This window comes from Gasterosteus aculeatus, chromosome 13, assembly GCF_964276395.1.
Source record: "Gasterosteus aculeatus chromosome 13, fGasAcu3.hap1.1, whole genome shotgun sequence".
NCBI lineage: Eukaryota > Metazoa > Chordata > Actinopteri > Perciformes > Gasterosteidae > Gasterosteus > Gasterosteus aculeatus.
The window spans coordinates 17,205,854-17,216,914 of record NC_135701.1 but is presented as its reverse complement, the minus strand read 5'-3'; the positions used below and the strand labels follow the sequence as shown (position 1 = coordinate 17,216,914).

At 42.9% G+C, this 11,061-nt stretch overlaps 1 protein-coding gene across 1 annotated transcript; it reads right to left on the bottom strand.

Annotated features, from left to right (window-relative positions):
• Window positions 1-147: 147 nt before the first annotated feature.
• Window positions 148-10,478, bottom strand: chfr (checkpoint with forkhead and ring finger domains, E3 ubiquitin protein ligase). The gene is made up of 18 exons (XM_040196593.2): window positions 10,278-10,478; window positions 9,377-9,496; window positions 8,698-8,797; window positions 8,498-8,607; window positions 8,342-8,401; window positions 8,058-8,240; window positions 7,148-7,231; window positions 6,093-6,258; window positions 5,808-5,962; window positions 5,325-5,487; window positions 4,652-4,851; window positions 4,349-4,465; window positions 4,137-4,220; window positions 3,523-3,593; window positions 3,197-3,284; window positions 3,008-3,115; window positions 2,809-2,881; window positions 148-2,479 (listed from the first exon to the last, which is right to left on the bottom strand). Exons 2-18 carry the CDS (start codon window positions 9,480-9,482, stop codon window positions 2,437-2,439), a joined length of 1,911 nt encoding a protein of 636 aa, XP_040052527.2. The 5' UTR covers window positions 9,483-9,496; window positions 10,278-10,478; the 3' UTR covers window positions 148-2,436.
• Between the last annotated feature and the right edge of the window lie 583 nt (window positions 10,479-11,061).

Below are 11,061 nucleotides of genomic sequence, written 5' to 3'. Positions count from 1 at the left end.
AGTAAATTCATTGTGTGTTAAAACAGACTTGGTAATAAACTGGATGAATAGAAAAACTTTCCACCATCCGCAGATGAAAATAAAAGCAGCCGCCTGATGTCAAAGACAAATACACAAGAAGCTAAAGAAAATCAATAAGACACATGATTAAGGGGGGGTATTGGTTTCTACATACCAATGTATTTTAATCTAAATCACTAAATCCAATCTATGCATTTCAAAAATATTTTAGCATAGCTAATACAACAAAGAGTAAAGAGGCATTTATAAAACTCTTGGATTTCCTCAAACAAAAGTCCTCACAACATCTTCAAATGTGCCTAATGCATCTCTATTGAACGTGATCGACGCCCGTTTTCAGTGTCCCATAATTCCTGGAGTTGTGATGAGGTAGAATGAAACCCGCTTCTTTCATACTGCCGAGCAGCGTGGTCCAGACTTTAGCAGAATAAGTGAGTAAATATTAGTAGACTGCAAAGCACTCCTCCAAAGCCTCTTTATTACCGATTCCTGATTGGAGCGGCTCGGGACAGTTGGCTTAGGGCGCCTAGTTGTCCCAGTGGGGAATAATTAAAAGCCAGCCACTCTGTCGGGGGACCGACGGGCTTGGGCCGAGGCCCTGAGCCGCTGAGGAATGCCAGTGTGGACCCTACATGACAGACGGGGTGGAAAAATAAGACAAACTCAAAGCACCTCGCGGGCACAACAAATAAACTGCTGTTCACCAACGTGCTACGGCAAGAATTCCCATTCAAGATTTTTCCACAGACATTTTAAATGAAAATATGAATCATAACTACATTCTAAAAATAAACCCACAAGTTCTATCCTTATTTTGTATGGCTAATGTTAACATTACTATACAATAATAGAAAATGCGCAATTCCACTTGGCTGTCAAGGGTGTCCTTTAAAAATATATATATATATTTATTTCTCTTCCTGATGAGCAACATTTCATGTTGGAATCAAACTCTGGCTCTTTTGATATGATGTGGAAATCATATGCAGAGTATCGACATCCCATACGCTGGACAAAAGCGCTTCGAGATTCGTGTGAGGTACCAAACATTTGGTGGGTATTCTCCTAAACGTACTGATGGACTGAACAAAAGCCGGATTTTAACAGTGGACATCAAAACTAGCAGTGCATGTTTGCATGAGGGGACTCACTAACACTCTGGTGATGAAGGTCAATTAAGGAGAGGCCATCAGATTCAACATGAATGTTGAGTGACAAAACAGCAGCTTTGCCCACCAGAGAATATCCACACAACCGGCAACACAAATTATTACAGAACATAGTGTTGTAGTTGTATCGCCACAATTCGCTGACCTGTTGCTTTTGCTATTCTACGTGTTCTGTAAAGATTTGCATATGAAAACTATACGGGTCAGTAAAAGCCACATTAACCATTACTGGTTGCCTGGAGTGCGACCTTTTTATTCCTCTCCACAGTCTCCACACGGAGTTACTGTGCACGTCACCCCAGCTGAGCCTTTACTGTAAGGTTCACAGAAAGCGTCCCTTCGACAACTTAATCACCGTGGAGATGATTATCCGGAGAAAAGCATACAACAGAGGCCTCAATGCCCTCTGACGGCCTCCCGACACATTGATCCCCTTCAGCAATCCTGTACAAACATCACATGGGAGTATAAATCTACCCCAGTATGTATGCAGGGTTTTGTTGTGGCTTCTTGCCCTGGTCCAGGAACACAGAAATGCACTGGCACAAGAAAAGTCCCTCGGAGGTGAGAGACTTTTTCCCTTTCAAATGTCAACCAACGGTTGGATCATGGAAACCAATTTGGGTTTGGCTCAAAACTGTAGCACTTGAATCACTGTTCCTGTAATTCAACATGATGTGGGGAGACCTGCATTATTAACTCAACATGCCATAGGATTGTTAAAATCTATCAAAACTGAAGAAGGTTAATGGACACAAGATGTTTAAAACCTCAATAACAGGCTAGAGGAGACAAAATACAAACAGGTCTGAAACAATATGTGCAAGCGTACATTACTGGCTTTGATCCATAGATTGCCTCACTCGCTCTTAATCAGAGAAAACATTTTACCACACATGTCAGGAAGTATCTTCAACAAACAACTCTCCAATGACCCAAATATGGTGTCTTGCCTAAAATTACCGTAGGCCAATGCATCTGAATTTAAAATGGTGGCTGGTTTTAAACACTCTGACAGTTCTTTACTTTAAAGATCTCTTTAAATGTTTGCATAGCATTATTTCACAAAGCCCCTGTATTGAGTAAGACAATGGCCTCTATTGTAAATGGGTAATGATTGTAATTTCTGCATTAATTATTGCATAACATCTGGAAGGCATTTAACTACAACGGACACAACAAAACGCAACAAGATTGTGTCTACGAGATGCTCGGCCGTCTTCGTTTGACACTCCGCTCTGCTCCTTCAGCTCTTGAAACGTGTCTGCTCACATATGTGGTTGAATTTCCTGAAATTTAAAATGAAGAAAAGAAACCACATGAATGAAGAGCTGCATGTAAAAACATAAAAAAAGACATGAGATGAAGCTTATCATACAGGTCTTCAAACAGCAGACCACATGAGGGCCTACAGCACCCAGTTTAGACAAGGCCGCCCTCTTGTGGTGAGCTGAGTGAACTACATGCAAAGGACCAACACCCTGTGTCTCTCTGTAATGATGGCTTATTTATATGATGTCGCAGAGAAACCAGAATTCTCCCACATAACCGCTAGAGGGCAGATAGACTCTAGATTCTTAGTATGTTTAAGGGGTTCTTTATGTGTAAAAAGACTTACATTGCATGATGTGCCTTCACCTGTGTACGGCAGTTGCGTCCCCAGTAACAGTTGGGACGAGAAGTAACAGCGGCTGAGGAAAGAACATTTAATTAATTCATTACACGGATGTAACGTGAACATTTGGGGCCAATCTTATGAAAAATGTCTGCGTCGTGGTCTAAAAGTTTGTAATGGCATTAAAAACGGTCCTTCTGACCTGGCAGTTCAGGCGTGGGGATGTTCTGTCTGTACTTGTAGGCCAACTCTTTGAATGCTCGGAGCCCGCAGCAGAAGCACAGGATGGCATTTGGAGAGATACGCCAATCTGACCGAGAAAGAGCCGGGGATATTACCACTCTTTCTCCTGACTTCAAAGTCTGCCGTGGGTTATTAACAGAAGGCTCACCTGACAGATAGTAGTTACCCTGCTGGAAGGCCTGCAGAGACTCGTGGAGCAGATCTCTCCATGACTTCCCTCTGGAGGACAAGTAGTTCTGGTGGAAGGATAGAAACACACTCAGAACAACAAAGACACATCTCAACACTTTCAAGTCCATGGTTTGCTTTAGCTGATAAACGTTGATATTTTTGTAATCTGGAGAACACAATTAACATTACAAATATCCAACGAGTAGTGTTTTAAAGAATCATGAATGTCCTGAACAGAAAGCTCTGCCAATGACTTAAACATAACAGATTCTAATATACAAATTAATACAATCAACGTCTTACTTGGAGGATCTCTGATTCATAGTTATTGTTGTTCAGCACCCCCTCCAGGCATTTATCTGTCAGATTGAGCTCTGAAAGAAATAGGAAGATTGCTAAATGTCTAACAGGTCAAATCCAGAAAACTACAACACTTAAAATAGCAGAACAAAAACATCCGAGAAGCTTGGCACCTTTTTAAAAAGTTTGGATTTGCCTGCTTGATTCACGACAGTCTGAATAGTGTTTACAAAAATGTTGGAGAAAATAAATGATGTACAAAAGGTTCAACCACATTGACCGGTGGCGTAAAAAGGAATAGATGAAGCTACAAGCCACTGCTGAAAGAAACTCAAAGCTGAACATAACAAATCCCTGTTTTAAGATATTTAATCTAACCACTGAGTTGTCTACATGCTAAACGGCGCGTATTCTACAAGGGCCAATAAACAATGTTCATTCTTCTGTCATTTCTTCACACAAATATGAAGTGAAACATTTTCACCCTGTTTATATATCCTGAGGCTACAAACCATCACAATTACAGGTATTGCATTTGCACAAATACATCCCATACAGGTGGAGGCTTCCTACCCGGCAACGGGCCTAATAGGCGGTTCGATGAAACCGATACATACCGCTGAATCGAGCCAGACAGCCTTGACAGCCAGTCCTCTGGCAGCCCCAGTACATGTGACAGAAGGGCCGCTGGCACAGCACACCTGCCAACATGATGCATACAGCATGAGGTGCGTAATGGGGTTTGCACGACAATCTATAGACACAATCTATCACCGCAACGACGTTACATCACAACTGTGCAGAGGGAGTAACAACAACAACCACCCACATCGTTGAGCGACGACCGGCTCGCCGTTTGGCTCGGCCCGTCTGTCCGGCATCGGCTGGAGGCAGCAGGTGCAGATGAGATGGCAGCCCTGAGGGGGGCAGCGGTACTCCTGAGAGGCTGCAGACGGGATGGGAGCAGAGAGGCGGTGATGTCAATGGGAGGCAGGAAGATCGATCTTCAGATGCTTTCATCGAGTCTTCCTCATAGTTTTCGCCATTGGGATTGTAAGGGAATGCTGTACCTCGTTTGCTTCACCCTAAGCACAGCAACCGACCGTCTCATCCAATACACACGCATAGTCACCTGAGGGGATGGCAGAGGATGTTGAGGGTTGCTCCCCTGTAGGCTGTGCGGGCCCCTCCTCAGTCACCGGTTTGGGTGGAGGAGGTGCAGGCGGTGGGTCTGGCAGAGAAGGGAGCCAGTAGTTGGAACCTGTAGCAAACAGCACCTGGCCGACCTCCCTCCGGTAGCCGGGACACTGTCGGCACACCACCAACGGCTGACTGGGGGGCAAGGCCACAAAACACAGATGAGCACATGTTTATGACAAGGATTGTCATAAATATGATAGGATTTTCAAACCATGTTTATTTTCTAGATATTGAAAATTTTCATTTGATGTTTTAAATAAAAAAAAACCCACCAAAAATAATAAATTTAATGATGTAAAATAGGGTATAATATATATATATACATACATATTATATATAATTTATTTATTATCCAACCATGTTTCCTACAGTGTTAACTTCATCAACCTTCATGCCTAGATTAGCTGACACTAGCTTTTGACCCCTTAAAAGGACAGAAATGAAGCAAAAAAAAAAAAAAGGTCAGACAAGAACCAAAATAAAAAAGTTTTTCGTTTTTGTCTCAATCGACCAAAATCAAATTTGGCAAAAGATATCGATTTTTGTTAATTTAGACAATTTCAGACGTAGATATAAAACAGATTCAAAGTCAGTTCAGCTCGTACCCGATGTCTGAGGAGTCACTGTCATTGTCGGAGAGCTCAAAGAGGTAATCTGAGCTGCCCTCCTCATCCGAGAACGAGCGCTCAACTTTTGGCTGCAACATGTCCTGAGTTATCTTGTTACGGTTGTCCATGCTCTTTAGGTCCTCATCACTGCGGCACTTTTCTGTCGTACAGACACACAGATGCAGAGTCAGAGAGAGAGCGTCTTTTTCTTAATTTAAACCATTTTGGAAAATCAGACAAAGTAAGCAGGTCTTGCTTACATGCCAATCCTTCTCTCATGTTTGTGTATCAATCAAGTCAGCTTAGGTGGGAAACAAAAACCTCAGCCAAAGCTGCACTTAGCAGACAGATGTATTATGTACGGCTATTTTTAAATACAGTTACACATTTTATTTGTTAAAAAGGAAATAAAAAAAGGTGCTGGCATTATGAATGAAATAATAAGCGATGATTACAAAATGGTTATTTTTCTGTGCATACCTGGGTGCTGGATGAGGTAGGCCTCCACCAGGTTATTGAGGATATGGTTCTTCCGAATCCTTTCCACAGGGCAGCGGCAGGTGGGGCAAAGAGAGGAGCGCTCCATCCAGCCCGAGTAGCAGGCAGCACAGAAGACATGCATGCAGGGCTGCAAGCTAAAAGGAAAAACCAGAGACTTAAGAGTTAAACTGCCAATCGGCAACATGCGGCATGCATGCAAAGTACCGTACAAGTCCACAAAGTAGGGTACAAGCCCCCGCCCTTTGATATCTGTGACGATCCTACCTGACGCAGTCATGCAGCAGGTCTTGACAAATGACACACGTCAGGCTTTCCTCCATCTTGTCGGTCTTCGTCACGTCCACAGGAGGCTTGGACAGAAGACCTCCCTTACTCGAACAGACCCTTTCTGTGCTCGAGGTGTGCGGCAAGTCCAAATCACAATCGTTCACTGCAAACACAGCGGTGGTGTATCAGTTCCGCATTTAGACAGAGCGGTGTGGTGTGACTTGAAAAGAATAAGTGGTACGACTGGTAAGACAAAGGGCAAAGTGGTGAGACGTAAACGGCAAAGTGGCGGATCTCGGGGACGCGGTGTGCGGACATCTCGAGTGCACCTGCTGTTTTGGTTAATGTATGTGCAGCAGCGCAAAGGGCCAAAGGGCCGGCTTAAAGAAATGAAAGAGGGTGCTGATTAAAAGGTACAGCCTCAGGCAGTCACACCACTAGTCTCAAGGCTATGAATCAAATGTGCCAATCACAGTGAAGCCTGACGACATCGACACACAAAAAAACAAAAAACTGCCTTCTGCAAGAAACCACACCATTATCTGTATGGTGCAGGAGAGCATAAGGGAACAACAACACTAATCTACAACTACAGCTGGAGGTTTTTGACAGTTAAGTGATAATAGGAGGAGGAAATTTAAAACAAAAATATCAGTCTTAATCTTATCCTATATTTATATCACTAACAGTCATATTACATATTCAAGGCATGAACTAGTATGAGCCCGTTTAAAAGGAAGTTATGAAGCAGAGGATTAATGAGCTCCTGTAATACGCTGTTTGGCGGATAAGCAGGCAGAATACCAAGTATCCAGAAGCAGTTTACTGTTATTAGAAGCTTTAAGATTTAATGCTGGTAAACACAGTGGACGACCATGCGTAATGGCATTGCGCAGTAGCATTGCACTCTAATCAGAAGCTGCATATGGCCGCTGGGATTTAATAAACTCAAGGAGAAGCTCCTCAATTAGAATAAAGCAGTTGTGTAAAATAGCCAAGGAAATTACAAAGTCAGGAAATCACAACATAAAAAAAAAAAGATGAAAACCTACTGCAATCAGTTTTCCTCTTCTTGCTTGCTGGCCCCATGTCATCTAGGACTTTTTCCTGCGCTGAGGCAGCAACTTCAGCCTGGCCTGATAAAATGGAGGGAAAAAAAGGAGACTTGGGTCAATTCATTTTGTCAATACTTTAGACGTTGAGAGTCAAAAAGATTTAGTCACATATACCAGCTCCACTGTGGAGCAAAGGGGTTCAATAAGAAGCCCCTTTGGTAGTGTGGACGGCGTGTGATGACATTACCGCTACAACACACAACCAGGGACACTTACTCCATCATCTGGCAAGTATATCGTACAAGTTCAGAATTGATTGATTTACATCAGCAAGTCTGTTTACATCAATGACTGATCTGAGGGTTCATTTAGAAGAGTGGATGCATGTAAGTTATACCGTTATAGTTATACTCTTATCATATCAAATACTGTACAGTATAATGATGTAGCCTATATTGTTAGTACCTGTGCCTATTAAGCATCAGTTTGTCATTCAAGGAAATCTGCCTGTGAGCCTTCTTTACAGAAGACCAATAACCGATCTGCCGTTAAATATGAGGCTGCAGCCTATATACGGTTAGCTTAGCAGAGGCTAGCTTGGTCCTGTCTGAAAAAGGTACAAATACCAAAGTGCAAAGGCGACATGATAGGATTTTACGAGGACTTGTGCACCAAACTCTTTCTTGGCTGATAGAAGTCACTTCCTGGAGCATCGCCATGGCATTACCAGGCAACCAGCTGAGAACATAACCACAGAACTCTCATTCCACGTAAGGAGCTTAAACTGTAATCCCAAACAATTATACGTATTCACAACGGTTTATTTAAAAAATGGGATGCGTAATTAAATTCCAGACGGAAAGCTGATTATCACAACTCTTCGGCAGCGCGTTAGCAGATAACCCACCTGAAGCGGGACAGGCGGTGGTTGCTGCGGGACCAGAAGTGTTGGGGCTCCCGATACAGAAGAGGGACGAGGAGGTGGAGGGCTGAGGATCCTCCAGCGTTTGATCACGAGAAGCCTTGGGGAGCATTACGGGCTCCACCGAGAGTGGGAAAGGGCCAGGACTGTGGGCCGCCCTCTCCATCTCTGAGGTTTAGATACAGGGTGGGGGGTTAGTAACTGACAGCTGTGGAACAAAAGAGGTTACATTTGACAAAAGACTTGCGGGGAATCACCTGGCTGCTTACCATAAGTATGTCCTGACGTGGCATGCTCCATTTGGATGGAGTGGTAAACGTAGGCAATGTCTACAGTGTGACAAGAGAGGATATTGTTTTTCTTTCTTTTTCTCTTATATTTCATATAAAAGTATTGCGCAATGGAAAAAAAACTGAACAACTCACTTTGTTCTGGCTCACTTTTCCTGTATACAAAGTAGATGATGTCGCCGCTCTGTAGCATGTGGGTTTGCTTCTTCACCAGTTTGGACATGTTGATCACTGTACCATTAGTGCTAAAGTACATACAGACAAAAACACAAGTCACTGTACAGAGGTTTTAAAGCGTTTCCAAAATATGGCTTGTTTAATATAATGTTTGGTACCTGGTGTCTTCAAGCCACACCAGCCCCGAGCTTTCGTCTTGCACAATCTTGCAGTGCTCCCCTGAGACCAGTTTGTTGGCCGGGAAGGACAGATAACATCCTAGCAGCAAAATAGAAAAACACACAGTAGACTGATTACTTGGGCTACTTTTTTTTTTTAAATGGCAATACAGTTTGAAATATTGAGCCTATTCGTTAAAATAAACAAATGAACTATTGAGTCCATGGACATCGCTTTAAAACATTTTATTGCCCAGACACCAATTAAGGCTAGACACTCAAAAGCCCTCGACAACAAAGCAGACACAGGGGGAAATATAGGCCTAACCTTTTCTTAGGCAAAAGCCCATACACGAAAAAACTACTTAATATTCTGCACACATGTTGTCAATGGATGCCTTTTGTTATCATCACAAGGGGCTGTCTAAGTTGGGTGCACTAAAGAAGGCTTTGTGCTTTCAAGGGGGAGGTTTTTAAGGGCTCCAGACACTGACAGCGACGTCTACGGGGACAGACAGACAGACAGACAGACAGGGACGGCCTTCTGTTAACAGACATCACCGCTCCTGGAGCTTTGGCAGCAGGTTAGACGTTTTTAAAAGATGTCCGACAGGTGAAGAGATCATCTTTATGTGCCTATTCCAAAAATGTGTGACACACACACAGAATATGAACCCACCTTTTTTTCGGCCAACTGTGCATTCCCGGTTAAAGAGCAGGATAGTTTCACTGGAGTCCACTTTGATGAGCTTTCCCCACGGACGTCCTCTCTGATAACCGTCCATCCTCCAATGATCCTCTACGAGAAACGATGAGCAAAAACAAGTTACGGGTTCACTTCTATGACACTGTAAAAACAGACTGTGGGACATTTAGTGAAGGCTGTGCTGGTAAAACTAAAGAAATATAAATGTTAAACAAAGTATTTTCTTTCCAGCCAGGTGGAGTTTCTCATTGAAATTATGAATAAAATATGTTTAAAAAAAAAACATAAATGACTTTTAAAGGGGAATCCACCTTTCCCTTCTCCATATCGGCTAATATAATATCTAAAATACACGTTTCCAATTAGACAAAATCATGATAAATGAGCCGTTTAGTCCCAAAGGTTTGAACTTGATTATGAATCCATTGCTGTGGATTTATGATTCTTATTGTATGTTTGCCAAAGTAAAGTAAGTAGTTAGCATAGAAGTGTGTAAGCAACGTTTAAGCAAGTCTGTGACTTGTCAAATAAAACGAGGCTTAACTTAAAACTGAAAGCGTTCTTCAGCACAACCGCTAACGAAGCTAAGCTAACGCTACACGTCCCGCAGCCGGCTCAGTGGTCCACAAAACGTTATTTGCCGTCTTTACCGCCTGACAAGCTGGCTAAACGTCCCATCGCCCACTATCGAGTCGAAGGAATTAAGGATTTCATCACCCGTAAAGTGAACGAACACAACTTCGGTCAACACAACAACACCAAGCTAACGCGCTTGCTAACAAATTAGCAGTCGACCCGCCGTGCGGATGCGACAAGAGGACCACGAGTCGCCCGTCACGTCACGCTGGTCGCGCGTCCACAACGGGTACTTTACCGTCAAACGCTCGGTTTCGCCGTCCCCGGTAGTTCGGTGCGACGCCGTTTCTTCTCCTCGTATTCCGGCTGAACGCAAGAGGCGCTTCCTGCCAGGCTCGGGCGTGACGTCACGGCGTCATCAGCTGATGGAGGAGGGGCCGCTGGGCCCCAAACACGCGCTTTGATAAAAGGTACAAACTCACCTGGGATTTCTTTCCACCTGAAGATGAAGAATGAACGCGTCCATAAGGGCGAATGGTAATCAGTCAAATGCAGAACCATTCAAATGAAAACAGACATCTCTTTATTGCTATGTTAGAACAGTGAGAAAATTAGGCTATTGTCAATTAAGACATAGTATTTGTTCTTCCTCCTACTAAAACATAAAGTTGTTGCCGTTGTTGCATTTTTTATTATGTAACCCAAATTGCAATATCAAGTTGATGTAGTCTTTGATTTATCTATTTTAAGCTACTGTATATTTGTCTTTGGGCATCTTTAGTATTCCTAGTGTCAAACAAAGTTTTGGAAAAGACAAAAAAATAAATCTTTTTTCCAACCCCTTCTTGCAGCCGGTGGCCCCTCAGAAACTACAGAGTCCCTCGGGTCTACACATTGAATAAATTAATAAAGAAACACCATCTTGCGCTTCACCTCACTGCTGGATGAATTAATTAAATGGCCCACCACATTTGCATTAAAATGATCACCACCACAATCTGCCTAATTATGGATTTCAAAGAAAATAATTATGAATACGTTCTTATATTCCTTACATCAGTGTCTGACAAAAGAAACACAAT